Source organism: Primulina eburnea, chromosome 10 (assembly GCF_022965805.1).
Source record: "Primulina eburnea isolate SZY01 chromosome 10, ASM2296580v1, whole genome shotgun sequence".
Lineage (NCBI taxonomy): Eukaryota > Viridiplantae > Streptophyta > Magnoliopsida > Lamiales > Gesneriaceae > Primulina > Primulina eburnea.
The window spans coordinates 2682713-2705057 of record NC_133110.1 but is presented as its reverse complement, the minus strand read 5'-3'; the positions used below and the strand labels follow the sequence as shown (position 1 = coordinate 2705057).

The following is a 22345-nucleotide window of genomic DNA, read 5'->3' as shown; positions in this document are numbered from 1 at the left end:
GTGAATATGATTGAATCATTGAGCATTTTAACTTAGATTTCGGTCAAAAAATGAGTGTATATATAAACATCGGATACACAAAAAGAAATCTGCAACAGCACATATAATTTTGTAAAATTTCGATACCATGGAAATGCTTAACTAATCTAACTGAGTTCAAGAAGCATAACAACGTACATTACATGAGCTGGATTAGAATTCTCTGGTAAAGATTTGCCTAGGATAAGATTGAAGCAAAGGCTCTGTGGGTCCAAAAGAATGGATATCTGTGAAAAAAGATTCAGCAATATCGGAACCAGATAATGACAAATCCGATGAGAGGCCCAAAACAGTCGAGGTGTGCATATTCCAGTCAGAGTTTCCTACACTTCCCTCTCACCGACAAAATAAACGAAAGAAGAAAAGAAATGAAGTGGGCATTTCCGTTCTCTAATTTAACCATGGAGTACATAAATTTAGCATGAGTCAGAACCCCATGAATGATATCACATTCGGGTTTAAGTTCAGAGTATATTTAGTGTATTCTTATTGGCAATCTGTGTTCATAGGTGCATATTAACTCGTCAAATGTTCCACATTTTTGTTCTTGGCGATGAAAATAAAAGGAAAAAAAACAGGGGGAAGGGCAAAAACATCTGAAACTGATACTATAGGAAGATCTCAGAACATGAACTTTAGATCCCAATTAAATGTAGCATGAGTTATAACCCCAAATAAAATACTAATACCTGAGGCTAATACATCAAGCTACCCTTGTTTTTGCATCATTCTTGTCTTCGGTTATACAATTTCAACCACTAAAGCTTTTAGTATCTGATGCCGTGCAATTAAAGTGACAGTTTTAAAACTTAAGATAAAGGCAGAGATCAATCAATGATTGTGTTCGAGTTCACTCTAGTGAATAAGGTGGGGGCAAAGAGAGAAAAAAATTAATATACTTCAGTGAATCTAGTGCAGCTGCTGGTTTGCAGGAACCTGTAAACCCGGACTAAATGAACTAAAAGTTCCAAACATATTTAAACAAACGCAAGTATTCCTGGAAACATGACAGATATATGGCAGTTACAGTAAAACAAGCCCTCAGAAGCTCTAAGTTTGAGTTCTTTCAACCAAGCTGGTTTTCTACTGAATATGAAGGTAAGTTTTGTTCACATCGGATAACCAAAAATGATCAAGATATCAAAAGGGTTATTTGCATTGAATAAATTTTCCAATACATCAGTAACAAACTTCTGTAAATTTTATTTCTTTGAACATGATATTGCACCACAGCGTTCAAGATTTCTTCAAGGTATAAAATCCTTGAATCCATAGTCGATCATTATACGTTCTTGTCCCATGTTTTAATCAAAATCGCTTAAACTTATTATCCCATAACAAAATTCTAAAACAGGGATTTCGATTTCAGCTGGAACACTTGCAGCAATAATCAGTACAGTTGGAACAGGATTCTTTGTACGATGGCTAGGTTCCTTCCAAGCATTCTTAACTCTCACTGCTTGTCTCTATTTTATAACAGCCATCTTTTGGAATCTTATGCTAGAGGAGAACGAGTTTTTTAGATAGATACGCATCATCTTTTACTTAGGTTTAGAAAATAATATCACACATAGATACCTTCTCTTGTTTTTCTTTCTCTTTTAATGGTTCTAGAACGAGGATTTGTGTAGGATACATTGTAAGCATCAAAGGAATATTCTTCTCTATTTAATTACCTAATATTTTCAACTTGCAAGGTTGTAATTGTCGGATACATGTTCCCCAAGTCCCAAATGAACTCAAAAGCACAAAGCCTTGTGCTATTACACTATGATAACCGAAATTTCATTGATGAGATCGGTTCTTGATTAAATAGCCAGATCACGAATGATAAAATTTCTTATTTTTAAAAAATACGAGTTAATATGAAAATCGAGACTGCTGAATATTCTATAATAAGACAACAATGGGTTTTGCAGCTAATCGTTGACCATGTAAGCCAAGAAAATGGGATAAAATTTTGAGCAGCGAAATAAGAAATGGACAAAATAATACAGCAATGATTGATTTTTCTGTAAGCTCTTCCCATCACAAATACCAAAAATATGCGAAAGAAAAGAAAATGATTTACATAGTTATCAGTTAAGGCTCTGGAAACAATTTTGTGCTGTTCATCAACACAGATTGAAGTTTCAGATGGCAACAAGTAGCTCTTTCATTGCTGAACTTTCTCGTTTATTTTGCCTCATTAATTAATTATCTCCTTGCATTTTTTTTTAGATTTCTCTTATGTGTTGGTTTCATTAATTGAAAGTTCCCAGGATTCTCCTCTTTTGTTAGACTTGATTTGGCAGAATTTTCAGCTCGGTGATTCGCGTTGCTTTGAGAAATTCGGGCTTTCGTTTAAACATAATACTTGGTTCTGCTGGAAACACCCAGAAAGTCAGTCAGCCATCTATTTGTTCAAGAAATTTGATAGAATCTCACTAGAGTATAAGGTCTTTTTAAGATCAGAGTAGGAGGATTTAAAATCAAGATTTTGTGGATCGGGTTTTTCTTGAATCCTCATTTTCCGAATCAAGATTCAATTTTTATCAAAATTCTGATCTGGGATTTCTTAAGGAAATGAATTTCAGGAGCATGGAAGAGTTTTGGCCGTTCTATATGAGCCAACACTCAAAGTCAGCAACTAGGCGTTGGCATTTTGCTGGTACACTCTGCAGTATTTTGTGCTTGGTATACTCAGTGCTGTTCAATTGGTGGTTTGTAATATCTGTACCTGTAATTGGGTATGGATTGGCTTGGTATAGTCATTTCTTTGTTGAGGGAAATGTTCCAGCAACTTTTGGGCATCCATTTTGGTCTCTGCTTTGCGATTATAAGATGTTTGGATTGATGCTTACTGGTCAAATGGATAGAGAAATCAAGAGGCTTGGTAAGAGGCCTGCACTTCAAGCACACTGATCCTCGTGCTTTAATTTGTGGGTATTTTTTCTTTTTAATTTTACATCGTTGTGCGAATCACATAATACGGTGAAACGAATAGGCTCACGGCATTATTTGATTTGCCATTCGTTTTCTTCTTCGGGAAGACAGTTGTATACTATGTTCCATGTTACAACGTAGTTGGATCTTGAACCTTTACCTTGCAGTGAAATGTTTCGTTTTGTTTTGATTAACTCGCATTCTGCTAGAATATTACACAGGGATTCGAATGTGGTGATGTTTTCTTGTTAAATTATCCTTTCGCATCGGATAGTATATATCGACCTCCTTTGGTTTTCGTTGACTTTGTTGTTTCTTCATTATTATTTAATCTCGCTAGATAAGAGATGATCAAACGATAACTAAATGAACCTGATCCACCAACTGTTGATTGATTTTGTTCATGCACTGGCCGAAGATTGAACAAGGTATCAGATATGTGTCTAGACGGGAGGGAGTCACCTAAAAATTTAGAGAACTATATTTAAATATATGACCTCAAATTAATTCTACAAACATATGTCATCCTCGATACAGGATAAAAAAAAAGTTGAATCGCAGGCGCTGAGCAAAAACAAGGAACACAGGCAACCTCAAAGTTACAACATTGTCTTCTATATTGAAATTATAATCCCAGTTGTCAAAAAAAAAAATTGGCTTTGCTACAAAAATGAGATAATTTAAGCTCTATCTTGAACTCCACGACAATTGACAAGTTTCTGAAGTGAATTCACCCGCGGAAAGGGCTCTCTGCTAATTATAACTGGAGTGCGTTTTAAACTGTAGCCAAATTTATGAGTAGGATGTACAAGTCAAATCAGACACCAATCACAAGTCAGTGTTACGGGAAAATGATGGCAGTGGCATGGCTTCTTGGGGACGCAGGATAACAAGAATTCCGAACATCCCAAGCATAGGAAGAACAAGAAGCCATTTCAAGAGTTTGAAATAGTACATATGGAAGGTGAGGGAGAACTCATCCGAAAAGTAGAGTCCATTTTTGTCGATCATCTCAACCAATACTGTCCCAGTAGTTCTTACACTCACAGTCCGAAGTTTAATTCGCTGTTTTCCAGCTTGATTAAAGATTTGGCTTTGCTTAATTGTTCTTTCTCCTTGGTAATTACCAGGAACCAGTAAACTTACCTGTGGTTATAAATATGAAAAGCTCAAGCCAGTGAGCACGGGCTATTATTAATTAGATATGAAGAAATGAATGGCAAAAACAACTTCCATACCGTAACATTATAAGGTGCTTGACTGCCAGATGGGAACCTGTGTTTGTCCACAATCTCCACCTCAACCCAAAAATTCTTGCCTTCTTCATCTCGGAAAGCTCGTGATGATGGAGTGACATGGATACCCTCACGGTTGTAGCGGGATGCAGCATTATTTCTTCCTTGGTTAGGTGATCTCCAAGCCTGGTGATATAAAATTTGTAAGACAGAATAGCAATATCAACCAACAAGACAAAAAAGATATAGTTTTTAATTGTATCCTTCCTTGAGTGGATGATAAGGAGAAGGTGTTGAAAAACAGAAGACGTTGCCATTCATTGTGGTCACAATCAGATCAAGATCATCACCACCATCTACATTCTCAGCCAAAACCATACTGTATCTGTAATTAAACAAGACATATTCATGGGTGAAGTGAGACAGCGGCTCAAAGAATGGCCTAATAATACAAGGAATACAAGTTATCTTACGATGTTTCTCCAATATCCACAACATCAGCGCATGACGTGGGTCCATCAATAAGGTATAAATACCCATCGAAAGATGTGCTGACAATTGTGAGTCCCTTCTTCTTCTCCCCGCGTTTGCTCAAGTCAACTAGAAGAACTTGATTCATAACCCTACCATGTGTCCGATAAGGATAGGGCCGTACAATTGATCCATCCTTGCCACTGAGAACATATATATTTCCAGATAATGTTGGAACAACGATATCAGTGTGACCATCCCCATCCACATCTCCAATGCTAGGACCCTGAGCGAAACACGAAATCGCTCATGCAGTATAAACATGTAGCTTGGCTTCAACCACATTTAGGAGTCAAGAAATTGCAAGTTACCTGTGGAACAAGGCTCTTTACATGTGTTTCCCAAATTTCTTTTCCTTGTAAAGTCCAAGCTGCAACATTTCCATGGGAATCAGCGGTCACTAACTCAATCTTTCCATCATCATTGATGTCAGCTGCAACAACTGCTCCTTGAATTTCAGCCATTTCAAGAGGAAACTTCTCTCTGTATTTGCCTAAACCAGTGAACTAAGTAATAAGGACAAATTCAATGAACATAAGAGGAAACCCCAGCCAGGAATACAAGAAATAAAGATGACTGGACAATTTATAATAGCTGAACCTACAACTGTGCGAGAACGACAAGTTTTGTCCGCGAAATTATTTTAGTTCAACAAAAAAGTTAGATCAGCATTTCCAAAAAAAAAAGTGTTAGACCAGCTTTTTCCAAGACGGGGAGAGCCTCAAAGCAGATCCATGCAGGGTTTCTACATGATCATTTTGTCAATTCAACAAAACCCAGAAATGAGTCTCTCTGCATTAAGTTCATAATAATAAGAAACACGATTAAAATTCTTCAATCATCCACACTTCTGTAATTTTGTTGCAGTCTGCACACTTCTGCTCTTGTCGCCTTCTGATATTTAATTTGTTAACTGGGCTGCTAGGGTTTAAGGTTGGGTTGGGCCTTTTATATTTTCAGTTAATATTAAAAAAAAAACAGAGACGTTGCATTTTCAAAATGCAACTTCTCTGTTACTGAATTTTTTTTAAAAAAGCCAATTTTTAAGGCACGCCTGGGCTCGCCTTTGTAAATCGTTGCCCCAGGCGCAACGCCAGCGCCTGGTGGCGAGAGGCGCTCGACTTTGACAACTATGTTCTTCACCTCACACAATTTCTTGACTAATTCATGAGAAGGGATATCTCTACAGAGCCACCAAACTGACAAAAGAAATTTATGTCATCTATCCCACTCCCTCTCCCCAGCCATTCCCAAAAGATCAATCAAGCGCCAATACCAGCCCAAGCCCATCACATACTCACTGAAATCAGTCTGAAACTCGTCAATAAATAATGTCATAAATGGCAAGTCATGCAAACCTATCAAAAAGCACACTTGGTTCCAACTTGTATGTGATGTTTAGAAGAATTAGATAAGCGCTGCGCGACAAACTTATATAGTGGAATAGTAGAAAATAACACACCCCTGTGGTCCAAAACATAAAACAAGCCAAAAGAAGTCCCGACCAGAATGTCCAAATTCCCATCACCGTCCAAATCAACAACTGTAGGAGAAGAATATATGTAGGCACGGAAATTTCCAGTATCCGTACTCAAATCAAGCTGAACACTCCACTTAACTTGCTTTGTGTCAAGATTGAAAACTACAATGCCACCGGCAACATATTTCCCAATCTCAATACCACCAAGTTCCTTTAAATGCTCTGGATTATCATAATACCTGCCAAATGACATATTGATTATCTGAAGCATATTAAAATACTTTTGCTGAATAGAATTTCACTGAAAAGACAAAAACACATTACAAAAGCAGACATAATGTTTTCTCATGAATTCTTCAATATCAGTATGAAGCCCTAGCATACTGCAGTCTATTTCAGCAAAGATTATAGTCACCGCCTAATACATGGAAGGTGATTTCGAAATTAAAGGCTTAGAGGGCCAATTTCTCAGGAAAACTAGATTATAAACATCTGTAGAATTGTTACCATGGGAGCTTATATCTTTCTACACAAATGGCATCTCATGGTTTTAAGTCACATAGTCCCATGAATTAATCTGGTAAATGTCAGTGGACGGAAACACACCATATAACCCAATTTCCAATTTCAATTCCACTCACATGTAACAGAGAGAAAAATCCAAGCAATGTGCCAAAATATACAACTAAAGTACCTGAGTATCAATGGGTACTTTAGGAGTAATGCATATAAAAGAGATGACTGACACAAAATTGATGAGAGAAGCAGCCTAGAATTTCTTCTTCTCGCGATCTGATGCAGTAGAGGTAATGCCAGAATGTCGTATAATGCAAGTTGCAAGTGGTTTTGGTACTTTGTAAGATTTTCAATCTTAGATTCTAGTGTACTGAGTTAAAATGATTGTGATGGTGTTTCTGAAGGTGTCTGATATGGAAATGTAATGTGGGGTAGGAATCGAATGCAGTGGCAGTGGTACACTAGAAAGGTGGAAAACGGAAAAAACAGTATTTTAAATGAATTCAGGATCAAGCATCTAATAATGTAGCACATCACGGACAAAAGTTTATGCCTATAATCAGCTGAAAAGCTAAAGTTGCCAGAGTGTAATCGATATTTCTGCTGCTTAGAATACTACTATCAGAACTGGCTACAAAGAGACCCGAGGATAAATGCATTCTAAGAAACGTAAGAAGAAACTTACTCGTGGTCAAAGAAGTAAGAAACAGCAACAATCATCTCAGACACCCCATCATTATCAATGTCTGCTATGACCTGCAAAGAATGATAAGAACCATATTAATTAGTATTACATGGTAAAATAATGTGAATATGAAATCTTTGTTTCGAACACCACTATACTTACCGGAGTGCATAAAACATGTGCATCTATGTGAACATAATCTTCCAGTTTTTCATGCTGAGTTTCAGTCCATTCCTCATCTCCCCACATGGCCTCGTCTACATAATCATCGTAATCATAGTTATACTCATCAGCCAGCTCATCGTTCTCCCTTAACAACTCAAATGATGCATCAGCATCTGCTTCAAGGCCTCCATTATTTTCCACTGTTGCAGCACGAATGCCTTCATTGCCTTTTGAATCTTTCTCTTCAAGAAGCCGTCTTGATGTGTTTTTACCAATTTCTTCATCCTCGACTTTATCTGATCCAGAATTAGAAAGTGTACTATTCGGTTCTTGTGGCATCTTTGTGTCTGCTTCAGGTTGACTATCTTTGCTCTTCCAAAGATTCTCAACACGAGATGCATTCAGGTCATGGTCCTGAATATCTGTCGTAGAAACATTGCTCTGCAAGGTTTCATGATGAGCTTCTTCTGGTACAGAATTTGATGCTTTAGATAAGTCATGACGACCTTCTTCAGAAGAATGGGTAACGTTTTCCACAATTGTACTTCCACTGTGCATGGTAATTCCATTGTGCTCTAAAAAATATTTCAAACTTAAGAAAACCTTTTTAAGCACTAAACCATAATCTAACCAATTTAACAGTGTTCACAAAATTGACATAGCAGAATAAATGAAACAATTAAACAGCATCGCGAAGGTAGAACAGTCCAACCAATGTGAACCACAGGTTCAAGAGAATTTCCAGTCGATCATCAGACGATGATTTTGAGTTGAAGCTCATATAGCCAATGCTACAGGTCAGAAGATTTCATACAGTGATTATAACATCCACAAAAGAGCTTTTGCTATTATTAAGTTGACCACATAAAGCCCGAGCTTTCCCAATATTTCAAAACAGTATAGTATATAATCCACCTAATGCAAAATGAGGATTGATGAGAGCAAGGCCAATGTCCAGATAGCTGCAAATGTGTTCTTAATCATGGAGTTTCTTGCGTTTATCTCACAACAAGAAAATGGCCTGTGGCAGATTTCTGATTGGACAACGGGAGGAAAAAAAAAGAGGGAGACTGGTTACAGCAATTACATGGTAAAGGCAAAAGAAAAATATATATTCAGTGAAGAAGAAAAAAGGTTCAACCCATTGCACATGAAAGCTGGTTCAAAAATATTAAGAGAAAGCAGATAAGCATAATCAGATATCTTTTGGTGTGTCAATGTTCATCGTGTTGTATTGAAGAAATTATTATTCAGCAGCAATGAAGAAATTATGAATTTCATGAAAATGCTGTTAAGGCTCAGGAGAACATTGGGCAACACGAAGTACAGGACATAACTTTTAAGTGCCACAATTTCAGAACCATTAACAATAGGTAAAAGGAAAGCAAGTTACCAGATATCGAATCCGTGAGAAAATCCTCAACCAGCTGCTCATCATGAACATCTGGGTGAGACCGGTCAACTGGATCTGGATGCAAACCAACATACCAATCCTTTTTAACTTTCAACCTCGGAATCTCCAATTTATCTGACATCATGTAGCCTGAAACCCTAATTTTCAATAAACAGAACACAACAAGTCAGCTAACAATTATTCAACGGCTAAAGAAGGCATTTTGGAGGAACAGCACATGTTACCTGAAAAATAGCACTTCACCATTGTAAGTGGCTAAAACTACTTCTCGGACACCATCTTTGTCAATGTCATACAAAAGAGGGCTAGAATGAACAGTCGACTGATGAAAAGCTGGCCAACCTGATGTATATGATACAAAAAATAGGTTCATTTTGTCTGGATGATAGACAATCACATAATTCATGAATTTTTGCCCTTCTAGTTGCTCATATAATCATTCTTTGATGTACACTAGCAGCAGGCCCCTTGTCTACAAAACTACAAATATATAGCAATCCTCTAGCAATACCTGGCAACTTATCTCCATCAGAACCTTCTAGGACTTCCAAGTAATGAACAAAGGAGGGAACTACTACTTCAAGCTTTCCATCACTGAGAATACGAAAATAATAATCAAGATTCCATAATACATGATGGATTGAGAATAACAAGCAAAGACTTTGAATTTTGAATCTATATCTTTTTAACAGAAAATGGGCTTCAATTTAAATCAACCAACATAGTCTACTTTTACTCCATTCATCGTTTCCAATACTTTTGAGTTCAGTCTTATTCTCAATAAGCCCGCACAGTTCAGTAAAATAATTCAGCAAAATAAACAAAGAAAGACCAGAGAAAAATTAAATGCATTGAATACCGCAATTCTCGATACCAGTAAATCCAAATTAGACAGTTCCGTTCAATCACCTGTTGATATCTGCAATCAAAGGCGAAGAATAGATGCTAGAACTCACTTCAGTCTGCCATCTCAGTTCCAAATGCTGAGGGCATTGTGTATTCAGCAGCTCATCCTCGTCACTACTCACAAAGAATGCCATATAATTAGTCATTTTAACACTTGAAAAAGTTAAACAATCTAACAAAAACACAATTTTGTTTATGCAAGTAATGTTATAACTCAGGATAAGAATTTACAAGAACCCAGACAAATACTTACAGATTGGGATAACCGAGGGCGTCATCAGTAGCCTCACGCTCTCGAAATTTGTTCTTGTTCGCTTCCTCCGATTGGGCAACGGCATAATCGAAACTCCAACAAGATAACCCGAAAACAAGCAAACCAAGAAATAGAACACCCCAAGATTTCATGAATTTCGGGTAATCGTTTTCTCAATCGTCTCAAGAACTCAAATGTAACGAAAAAATCTAAGGAATTTCACTTAGTCTAAGCCCAGTAAATAGTTTTTGGGATATAAGCGAAAAGAAATCAGTTTGCAGCAACGAGGGCGTGTTTGGTAATATTAATTTTAGTCTAATCCTTTTCTTTTTCTTTTAATATTAATTTAAAAAAATTAAAATTGTCATATCAACGAGGGCCTCTTTGGTAATGTTGAGTAAAAAAGGGCAACTACTCAATTTTTGGTCAAAATACATAGATAAAAAATATGGATATGTTATGATCTGATATAATTAACCTAAGAAAAAAATCTCAATTTATATTGATTGAAATATTTAAATTTTGACATTAACCAAGAGTTTGATTCTCTAATCAATATTTTTTTCCGGACGAATATATTGTACAAGAGTTTGTTCAGTGTGATTTTACCAATTAATATAGTTTGCAGACTATTATTATGTTAACACGAGGATTTACATAGTAATGCATCGAAATATACCAGCTGGCGTATTTATCATCATAAAAAAAAACATTTATAAGTTAGATTTGTTTGGCTCGATTTACAATTTTTTAACAATATTCTATAATATGTTCTAGAATTTATATGATTTAAAATGTTTTCTAAGTTTTACCAACAAGCTATTAAGATGAGAGATCATGAGAAAGAGAAGAAGAAAAGATAGATTCATTTTTGAACTCGTTTTCTCTTTCCTATTTTTCTTCTCCAAGCTCGATTTGTTTGCTTCTCTAATCTCAATTCTTTTCCACCTATAATTTATTTTATTCAAACGAATTCAAGCCTTATAAAAAAAATAATCTAAAATTTTAAAATTGTCCAATGACTGAAAATTCGTAAAATATAGAAGACAAATGTAGCCAATTAGGTTCTTGATCAAACTACACTCATGAATGAATTATTTTACATCACAACGAGCTTCCAAAGCACCCAACATGACCCTTTTTCTGATTTCGAATTATTAAAAGAAAAAAAAACTAATAACCTATTTATTATTTCTAAGGGAAAAAAGGAAAAACACTTGCTACTAGTTAATTATTTTAATTTCAAATTATATTAGTACCCCACTTAATATTTATGTGCGACACATAAATATATATTTCGCAAGTTACTATAAAAACGTGTAACCATGCAAACAAGTGAGAGGGATTCTTGCAACATATGATTATCCTGCAAATTTAATTATTAATGAACTGCAAACAAGAACATAATAGAAAGCTAACCCGTTTAACTTCCAACTATATTCACAACAAAATGTCTCTAAATCTCAAATTACTAATTCTAACAACAGCATTTTTCCCCAAGTTTACCGGTAAAAAGAGAAATAGTAACCGAAAGTAAAATATACAAGGTGATCCTAAAGCTATTCCTATAATCTTGAATGCTATGAGAGAATGGAAGGCAAGGATCACTCATATCTATCACGAGTTTAGACACGAGTAGCCTCTTTTGAAGGAACTTGTTTTACTTTAGACGACGCTGGGCTTTGCTTTCAATCTGTATTCTATCTGCATACATAGGCAGGCAGATAATCTCATTGATCTCATTTAACAAGTCGTCTTCTGTGATATTGTCTTTTATGCTTCTCATGACCTGTTTTTGGGTTTGGAGAAAGTTGAGTACTTGATACATCACATAAATAATGGGTTTGAAAAGAAACGTGATATGTACCTTCTTGTAAGTGTTGAATTCATTAGGAGTCCCTTTATCAGTCCTGACCCGCATACACACCCATACTTCTTCCTCTGAATTCCATGAACACTCTATGATCTTACCCGAATACGTAGAGGCATCAGACCCATCTGCCATTTACAATCAATCAAGTTATAAAATGCATGATATGGGATTTGTAAAACGGCACGGATTAGAAAGGGATTGATAATATCAATCATAGGTGAAATGTATGAGGTAAAAAATAACTTATTTCTTATTTTCAAAGGGATTAGACATATGCAATATAATTTTCATTTGAAGTTGGAAGTGACAAATCAAAGAACGGATATTAGCCAGTAGGATATGGCAAGATATGGATTAAACTAACTTTTGAAACAAAAATTGAATCTGAACAGTGAAGAATTCCGTACATCTTTCAAGAAGTAAAATAGGAATAATGGAGCACAGTTACAAATCTCACTTGCCATAGTGCAGATTCAAGATTTTTACACATGGTGAAGTGCACTGGCCAATCAATTGAAAGAACAAAGGTTTTCCAACCTTAGCACCACAGATGCAACTATAATGGCATTGCAAAACTATCAATAAACTACTAACCAGGGAAAACAACCCTGTACCCTTCCATTAATTTCTTCTTCCCTCGTTCATTTAGAAAAAGTGACTGGTTATTCTCAACCACCTGTTGCAATGTAGCAAACCAAAAGAACATCACGTGTATCAACCGTGGTCCGTGAGTAAAGTAACAACACCAAAGGTTGACAATATATTCATGTTCATTTTTAGCATTTTGCAAAGCAATAGAGAAACAGGGGTGTAATACTTGTATGAAAACAAACCTCAAATAGAAAATCCACAGAATTCATTTCTGGGTATTTCCACTTTAAAAGACCTTCATGTGTCCGAGTGACATAAGGATCGTCCCAACCCTGGCATAAGAAACCACAGGAAACAATTTTCATAGAGAACAAAACATTAAACAACAATTTAATTAGATATTTCGTCCCATATATAATGGCCGCGGAAAAGTATAATTCAAAGCACAAACTTTCATCTGCTCATCATCACTCACACTAAATATCTTTTACCTTCAATTTAATAATTCCTAGGCAAGAAAATATACTGTTACATAAGAATTTCAATCAGGCTGAATCGAGTTTCTACGGCTTTAAGCCATCTGATACAGAAAAAGACCAAGTTTTGACAAACTATATCCAACCATGTATAAAAATTGAAATGAGTATTAATCCAGTGTTCACACCTGAAAAATAAGACCATCTGCTGCATGTGAAAGCTTTGGAATAAATCCCTTCAAAAGTTTTGTTACGGTAGACAGCAACCAAAAATCTTTTCTCCTTACCTATCAAGTTTTATACAGCAGTATCAACAAGAAATCCAGCATTGATGGAAAGGCAATGTTATACGGGGTGGAGAAAAAGGAAAAGGCAATCAGGTGTAGTGATGCAAACCCTGAAAGGTTCCAGGTCATATCTGTAGTAAGGATTTGGGCTCTGATATATATGTTGTCTTTCAATATTCCGAGGTTCAATCACTTCCTTTTCAAGCATTTTCCAACGTTCATAAAAGGGCCGCTGCATGAAAGTGGATTAGGTTTGAAAATAGCACTATTTTTAAGAATCATAGCCAAAACCGAAGAAGAGCTATTAATTGTGACATCACTACTGAACTCAGACTGGAAGAGTTTTTCTTACAAACCATTCAGTTTTTCAGTGTCCAAGATCGATTAGCCCTGATAAAAAATAAAAACTACTGTACGTACAATTATGACTTCCATAAATATTTGGTGCTTCACAAACTCAAAAAAAAATAGAGCTTATCTCCCAACTTGTGTACCTCTTCTTTTTCTTTTTTTTTTGTGTGTGTGGAAGAAACATGTGTATCTCTTCTGTGAACAGAAACAATCTTTTCTCCTTGGGGTTAAAAGGGAAAAACAGTAAGAAATCAAGCCTTTGTCAATGAAGACTATGTAGGATGAGGAAGCCTCATAATTACAAGTTTGTGGTTGCCGGTGGGCACCAGTGTATGAAACTGTCAAACACATTTAAGCTTCCATTAACTGGTTATAAGAAACACCTCAGGTTACACCAATTATGGACCAAGAAATTGTTTCAACAAAATAAAACAAAAAACAATAAGGAATTGAAAAATAAAGAGCTATTCATCATTCATTCTTTAGAAGGCCAGCTAAAATATTTGGGATGTTCTGACATGGACAATGATATCTAAATAGTGACTTCAGACATAACAAAAGATTGTTTACATTGCATTGCAATCAACCAGTCATATTCCAAACACCTACAATCACAACATACAGCACGAACTGAAAAGTAACATTATTTCGGAGTACCAACAACTACAAGTCACAAAAAAAAAAATTGGCCTCTGAACTCTGAAGCCCATGAAGATTGATGATTTACAGCAATTCTCTATATCATACCTCTACAAGAGAAACCTGGTTAATCGCCATCATGTCATAGATGAGGTATCTTCTTTCTTGCCGCTGCGAATCAGGCATGGTATCAATTACCATCTCTCCATCAAGTAATGTGAAATGATGATAGAATCTCTCGGTCATCTTCTTCTTAAGAAAAATAAAACCATGAAATACAAATTATCAGCAGGAAGTTTATAACCACAGTTCTAGTAAAAACTTAAGCTATTACCCTGTCCCCACAAGACACTTACTTCATTAGTGTGTTTGCAGGGAAATCGCATCTGGAGCCTCCGAAAATTAAAATTTCTATCAATCAAATAACAACCATCCATAGTGATTAACATCATATATCGCGTTCCGTCAGCTTTCCAAGTTGCATAATAGTAACGTTGCCTTAGCAGTTGCAAATTGTCCCTGGTTGTAACCAAAATGTATCACTGCACCATTGACATAACTTCGACATAAACTAATAACAAGTTGGTTTCTTTCCTCTTCAGTGACTAGGGAGAGTGTCGCAGTGTCGCATGACCAGAAAAATATAATGGTAACTTTTTACCTAAGCCTTGCACAGACCCATGTCTTAAAGTACAAAGCTACATAAAAAGTTTCATGTTCAAAAGCCTAAGCACTAGTAGAAAATTCATGTTAACATGGTGCAGTTATAGCAATCACACAGCTGCTTCAGAAAAATTACATACAAAAAGTTTCATGTTCAAAAGGCAAAAGCCTATGAACTAGTAGAAAATTTATATTAACATGTTGCAGTTGTAGCAATTACACAGCTGTTTCAAAAAAATCATACAGCTAGACTAGTGCAAGATGGAATTAACTGAAATTGTGAAATGGCATTAATATTTTTCCTGCACAAAATAAATGTGATAAATCGTGAGACCTGCTAAGAGAAACTGGATGTGATCCAGGGAAATGCTGAGGTCCTCTAACCTGTAGAATATGAAAATAAACATGACATCAACCTAATGAAACCGAAGGAAGAATACAGCCATCACCGCACATTGCACAGGTTACAACAAAAAAGGTCGAAAGATCAAGCACTGCCACAAAAAACTTCAGAAAATGTTAGGCAATGTAATAAATTGAAAATGAGATAATACCAACAAACCTACCCCTCCAGACAACTTCAAAGACTGATAGCAGAATTGCCTCAGCATTGTTTCTTGGTCACCAGGAATTTTATCTCCCAAAATATCATCGTTCGTCAGAATCAACTGTGTCTCCTGATTCTCCTAAAATATTAACATGTTTTCAAAGGTTAAAGGGGACTGAGTTTAGCTATTCACCATTTGGTTTCACTTTCAATACATCGATGTATAAAAGTGCACCAAGACCATTTTAAATATATAGTTTTTTACATTTAAAAAAAAATACAAACATCTAAAGGGGCTGCAGAATTTCCATCATCGTCGTCATCATCTGGAATTGCATCACCATTCAGATCAAAATCAGAAGATCTTTTCCACTCTGGAGTTGGAGGGCAAACAACCATATCCGGTTTTTTTTCGTGATAAAAATTGTACAATGCATCAATATAGTCTTTTTTGTATATACCCGGTGGGCGTGCATCAGAAAATATTCTGATTGCCTGGAACGACAAAAACAAACTTCAAACATCATTATTTCATATCTACCAAATAAAGATGAGATGACAGTCAGCTTACCTGAGTGACGGATATAGGCCGTGACCGCATAAGGTAGTGAACAATCATAAATCCAGTACGATTATGCCCATGTGTGCAATGAACGAGAATATGTTTTTTTGGCTGCTTTTGCCTTGCAATAAATTGGGAAACCTGATAAATCACATAATAAAACTATGATTTCCAAGGATAAGTAGAAGCACAGGCATAACCATGAATCAGGTCCCTTGCTCAATAATCATACATAATTAACTTTATCTAAAACTTAACATGCTGCGCCTATTATTACACTAAAAATGGGCAAAAACAAATACATGTTAGACAGAGACAACATTTGAACTTAGATGTTGAAAACAAAAATTTTGAAGGTAAAGTTTCTTTATAATCTCCTACCACATTTTCACCTCTCGTCGCCTTTATCAGTTTAAACCTAACTAAAAAATTTGACCCCATCACAAGTTGACTTAATAAAGTGATATGTCTGAGGCAAGGGAGGTCAATTGTGTGTACCTACACCTGTATTGAAGAGACAACACACTGCAACAATGAAGGCATGATTGTGCTTCTGATTTAAGATATTTTGCTTCACCGAACTCGCTTTGAATTACTCTAAGGGAATTGGCATTTCTTTTATGTTTGACCAACTCAAATCAGTATTACAAAGTTAGTTAAATTTCTATGCAAAAAAAATAAGTACAGCCAGGAAAAGGGAATTAAAAGGTGGGCATCAGTCTACAATCTGAAGCGTGTGAACATGTGCTTGTAAGCAAATGAATGGCGTATCAGACTGTCTGATGCTAGCATAGAGGATTTATGCTTACTTTATTCTGTCTTCATAAAGCCACAATTTTCCTGCCGAAAACTTACTTGACAAAGGCTTTCATTGTAAGGAAGTATGGGAATGGCACATTACTTTATTCTGGCTTCATAAAGCCACAGGCCAACCCAAAAGTTGTTTCACAATGGCTTTTCAGGGCAGGGAAGAATGGGGAACATCATATTTGGAGACCACAGAATATGGTAAGTGTATATGCAGCATTAGGGAAGGAAGAATCATTCCTAAAAAGGAGTATAATGAATAGCTTATAACCAAGTAGAACATTGGTGTAATGACTCGAGGGAGGATTAATATTTGAGGCTGAACAGTCCTAGAACTTCATGAGCAGAATATTTATGAAGATTACAAGACGTCACTCCATCGAAGCCCTAAAGCAAAGCCTTTTATTTTAAAATTCACTCTTGTACAACATATTTCCTGTAAAACAAACATGTATTTATCAAGGCACACATTCAAAATTTTCTCATTCTAAAATACCTAACTATTGGGCATACACCAATATCCAGTAGGAAAGCCACCTGACCACCCTATCACACAGAAAGGAGTAAAAACCAAATTCTTTTCGAACCGAAATGGAAACTAATTTTAACAAAAATATCATGTAAATCATGTAGAAAAATGCATCCATATGCATATTACCTCATAAACAAACTTATTTACAGCCTCATTCTCTGGCACAGAATCACGCCCCTTGCAAGCAATCTAAATATAATATAAAAAAACAAAAATGTCAATAATTCAGGGAGTGATTAAAACTTCAATCCATCATTCACATAAGAGAAGAGGACCATTACCCACCTTGACATGCTTAATACCTTCTTTCTTCCAATCGTTCAAATTATAATACCTACTTGAATTTGTAAGATCAATTACCAAGCCAAGCTGGAAACAAAAATAAGTAAAAATTTCAAATAATGACTAGGCAGTGGCAAAGTATTAAAATACATTATTTTTAATTGACCAGATAATACAAGTTACTTTCCATTAGCACACAATAGATAACATAGTTTTACATGATGAAGGCATTTTATTGATAAGTAACACACAGATTGGTCAAGAAATAAAACACAAGCAGCGAGGGAAATCAAAGCCGCATCATTGACCAGTTTAATTGTTAAGAAACATAATGCCCTCAAATCCATCCGATCTTGCTATGAAGTATTTCATCTATGTCGCACGCACATGAAAAGAAATGTTATGAATACAGTGTGTGGCAATTCCCAAAGGTTGCATTTGAATCAAATTATACAAAGAATGAATTTGAAATGGCATCCATCTTTGGTATATTTCAAATCCAACACAATTTTCATTACATCCACATAAATTAACAAGCGATCAAATAGATGTGAAATTCATCTCAAGCGATCAAATAGATTTGAAATTCATAGCTCCAAATCCCTCATTCCAAGCACAACTAAAATGTCAAAGATACTATAAAGGAAGGATAAAATAGACAACATATATGTATGTGTGTGCGTATATGTCAAGAATGAAAAATAATAAGCACATCACTCACTACTATCAGGCAACCATGCATCACAACACTATCATTTGAGTATACAATTACATCAATCCAGAAGTATAACATTTTCGACAGCTTAAAAACAAACCAGTTGATATTCACATGTGCACCCAAAATTGCATAAGCTCTAGTCAATGAATCTATTCTAATGAAAAATTATATCAAGTACCATATTATTACTAACCTTTCTCCCTAAAACTCTCTGTTGATGAATAACTTGCCTGTAGGAGTATCTTTTACCAGGATAAATATAGTCATTGAATGATTCACCTAATGGAACTTTTGAAGGGATCAAACCGCATATTTCCTGTCCAACCGCAGGGCAGTCCAACCAACCTTCCATGTGACAGATTAAAAAATTACACAGAATGATAGAATTAATATGATAAAAAATGATGATGACACCAAAGGACTGAGAACAGAAACACCAGTTACAGCGCACAGCAAACCTAACAAAAATGGTCAATATAAAAATTTTAAAAATATCAAACCTCACAAATACCTACCCCACCCCCAAATCCTAATATCCCAGGTGGCATGGAGGACATACAGCAAATTCATAGAAAAATAGCCCGAAAGATCCAAATCTACACACAATAATAACCCAGTAAGTTTCCTTCCTTTAACCCCCATTTATAGAAATGATTAAATAACGCCCGAGTGAAGAAAACGAAAGGAAAGAAAAATGGCCAACCAGCCACGAACAGGCATTGCTCACAGAATTGAACAGGCATTGCTCACAGAATTGACTATATGTATTACAACCATCCAAACGAACCATACTTAGGTCTTTGTTTATGCCAAGATCAAACAATTAAGTATTTAAATGAGAAACTTAAGTTCGTCAAACAATTTCTTCAAAAAAATTGGTGGACAACCAAATGGAAAGGATCAATAAAAATCATCTCATGTCCACTTGGTACCCACTGACTGCAGCTGGTGTCATGTCGCCGATAGAAGAAAAATAACTGGATAAAATTTTACCTGGAGGGAGTTTATCATTAGGTCTCTGCTTCTTCACTTGATACCCATCATCTCTCTGATATGGCTGAGATCCATAGGAAGGTCTATCATCAGGGCGCTGCCTTCGAAGACGTTGAATCCTTTCCTCGCGTTCCTGATGCCCAAAGAAAAAAAAGGATAAAAGAAAAGAAAACATTTTGGGATGTCAGCAGCAATGATTCAGAATTTAACATAAGAAAAAAGAGAACTGTATCTCCATGCCCCTGATTAGTTTTGTCATCTTAATAGGAAATCCAAAACATTTTACCAGAAATTTTTTTGCAAAGATACTCAGCAAAAACTATACACAAATAAATGTACCAATAACAGTGCCAGCACTAAGGTTTTCAGAAAGAGCAAGTTGAAAGAAAAGAAAGTTGACAAGAAGAGAGGCATAAAAGCTTAGTGCAATTCACCAAGCAAATTGCTAACAAAAATAAGGATAACATTTGCCTTCTTCTTAGCTTACCCATCAAGTAGTCATGCCGGTATCAAAAAGAAAAAAATACAATATATTTTAAGTATAGTACCATGGTGATGAAGTTTGAAAACACCATACACAATCAAAAAGCAGCAATACTCATTCATAAGTCTAATTTTCCTCGGTAATAATTTGCTCAACAACTTAAAGTCGCATGTTCAAAAAGTATCAACAAGTACAATCTTAATACTGGCACGATACTTGATCAGCTTTATCAAGTTTGTGCTTCTGGAGAATAGACATCAAATTTGTAACCCAATGAAAGATTATGCACATTATCGACATATCATATATTGTAGGAGTAAAGTATATGCTAGAGATACCCGCCGTAAAAGCTGAACAGCAGTCTCCCCATGTTCCACTTGTTCATTGTATCCCACATGTTCTTGCGCATAATCTTCTTTCAACTGTGGTTCAGGAAACACTTCCTCATCTTCAGGTTCAGGGGATGCATTCAAGTCCATGCTGGAAATCATTAAATCCAATTAGAAGCATTTTCTGATGCACCAACGGAAACTGCAGAAATTATTTAGCAATTTTTTCCATTAACAAACAATAATGAATATGTGTTAAGCCGAATAAGTGCATCTTTCCTCAAAACATTATCTTAATTGACCAGAAGCATCATGGATCAAATCCATCCTTGAGAACGTACGCACCCCCCCCCTCTTTACTCATGATAAATAATCCATATACTACCAAAATCGCATAAAGAACTAATCTCTTCTGCAGGAATTCTTTTCATAGAAAATCAACAAACCATTCAGATAGAAACAAGATGAACGCATCAAACAAATCTCCCAAATCCATTATGGTCCCTTATGTTTGTCTCTTTCAATAACTCCTTTCTCCTCTTTCCAAGCTACACACCTTAATAGTGCGGGGTATTTGTCAGGATTTTTGCATTATTTACCAATTTTGCATTATTTATTGTCCAATAAAGATTCTAAGGAGTAGGACTAACATCAGGTCCTGATTAAAAACAAAACAATGCAACAATACTCCCGAAATCTGCCAACAAACATTCCAACGAGTGCAATCATCAAAAGCATATAAAATGCCAAAAAACAAATTTTACAAGTTAAAGAAGCTAAAGTAGTCTGAAAAACATTAAAAAAATCCCAACCAACATCAAAGTGAAATTCATAATCTGAAGTAATGCAAGCTTTAAAAACAAGAAATTACTAAGACTGTCCACTTTCTTCCTGTAATGAGTACAGATAAAAACTGAAAACTTTCTTCTGCGACCAAGAACAGACTCATAAAAACATCAATTCTTTCATTCTCTTGAACAGAAACACAAATCCCACAAGCAAAAAAAATCATTAAAACAGCATCCTTAAAAGGGCGAGGACATGCCACACAAGTAAAAGTTTGACGACAAAACAACCGTCAATTGCTGAAAGCAGCAATGAACATTAATCCCCAACCCGACAAAGCGAAAAACGATTCCAACCTGAAGGAAAAAAGAGAGAAAACTCCAATCGACTGCGCATCAATTATCCGCTGAACGCCTTGGCAACACCAAACAGAACTCTCGTTCAAGACAAACCAATCCAAAAAAAGGGTGCTCTTCAATTCCCCGCACGACTTAAAACCCTACAATTGAGTGAAATTCACATCGTACTTCGACACCAGGAAAAAACCCTAGCCAGAAAAACCGGCTGCACTGGAGGCACAAAGATCGCGCGATTCAAATCATGAGAATAAGATTAAAAAAACATCTAGGAAAAAAGGGATTCGATTAATATATATGTAAATATAGGAAGCCGTTGTATGTGATAGATATATATATATATATATATCGGTGGTGTATCAGTGGGATTATGTTTTGGAGGAATTTGTTGGAAGTAAATATGTGAGATTTGAGGGGTATAGCTAAAAGGAAACAGTCTGCAGATGTGGAGGGGGAGGGACAATATGGTAATTTTAACGGAACAAAGAAAGTTCGTTTCAAAAATCTAGTAATGGAACAAAGGGGAGAGGTGGCTGGGGTATTTAAGGGAGAAGAAAGTGAGTAGGGCGTGTTTGGTAAGGGAGTCACTTTTATTTATGGCGACCCTTTTTTTTTCTTTTCTTTTTTTTTAAAAAAAACTATGGTAACTATTTGTCTATTAATCATAATGTATGTATGACCCAAACTTTGCATACAATTAATTATATTTAAGCAAAAAATTTTGTGAGACGGTTTCACGGTGGTATTTTCTAATACGGGTCTCTTATTTAGGTCATCCATGAAAAGTATTACTTTTTATGCTAAGAGTATCATTTTTTATTGTGCATATCGGTAGGGTTGACTCGTCTCACTGATAAAGATTCGTGAAACCATCTCACAAGATATCTGCTCATATCTAAGTAATTTTAATCTCTAACATC

At 35.7% G+C, this 22345-nt stretch overlaps 3 protein-coding genes across 6 annotated transcripts; 1 reads left to right on the top strand and 2 right to left on the bottom strand.

Moving 5' to 3' along the window:
* Positions 1-1991: 1991 nt before the first annotated feature.
* Positions 1992-3158, top strand: LOC140842477 (uncharacterized). Its single transcript, XM_073210429.1, has one exon. It carries the CDS (start codon positions 2605-2607, stop codon positions 2941-2943), a length of 339 nt encoding a protein of 112 aa, XP_073066530.1. The 5' UTR covers positions 1992-2604; the 3' UTR covers positions 2944-3158.
* A 395-nt stretch (positions 3159-3553) lies between these two features.
* Positions 3554-10449, bottom strand: LOC140842475 (protein DEFECTIVE IN EXINE FORMATION 1-like). Of its 2 annotated transcripts, XM_073210426.1 has the most exons (13): positions 10150-10449; positions 9900-10010; positions 9502-9584; positions 9215-9332; positions 8970-9127; positions 7574-8151; positions 7412-7482; positions 6193-6449; positions 5042-5223; positions 4673-4956; positions 4469-4584; positions 4203-4387; positions 3554-4110 (listed from the first exon to the last, which is right to left on the bottom strand). In XM_073210426.1, the coding sequence occupies exons 1-13, from the start codon at positions 10299-10301 to the stop codon at positions 3793-3795; spliced, it is 2613 nt and encodes an 870-aa protein (XP_073066527.1). In that variant the 5' UTR covers positions 10302-10449; the 3' UTR covers positions 3554-3792. The 2 variants fall into 2 exon arrangements, with proteins under 2 accessions (XP_073066527.1, XP_073066529.1); XM_073210428.1 differs by lacking the exon at positions 10150-10449 and having other exon boundaries at positions 9947-10006.
* Positions 10450-11510: 1061 nt separating this feature from the next.
* Positions 11511-21933, bottom strand: LOC140842474 (uncharacterized). 3 transcript variants are annotated; one of them, XM_073210423.1, is made up of 18 exons: positions 21426-21933; positions 20293-20485; positions 19471-19603; positions 18671-18822; positions 17763-17846; positions 17604-17666; positions 16148-16279; positions 15862-16071; positions 15596-15715; positions 15364-15413; positions 14723-14885; positions 14475-14618; positions 13486-13608; positions 13278-13376; positions 12856-12945; positions 12617-12698; positions 12017-12147; positions 11511-11938 (listed from the first exon to the last, which is right to left on the bottom strand). In XM_073210423.1, the coding sequence occupies exons 2-18, from the start codon at positions 20443-20445 to the stop codon at positions 11810-11812; spliced, it is 2058 nt and encodes a 685-aa protein (XP_073066524.1). In that variant the 5' UTR covers positions 20446-20485; positions 21426-21933; the 3' UTR covers positions 11511-11809. The 3 variants fall into 3 exon arrangements, with proteins under 3 accessions (XP_073066524.1, XP_073066525.1, XP_073066526.1); XM_073210424.1 differs by having other exon boundaries at positions 14475-14615; XM_073210425.1 differs by having other exon boundaries at positions 20293-20434; positions 21426-21932.
* Positions 21934-22345: the final 412 nt, after the last annotated feature.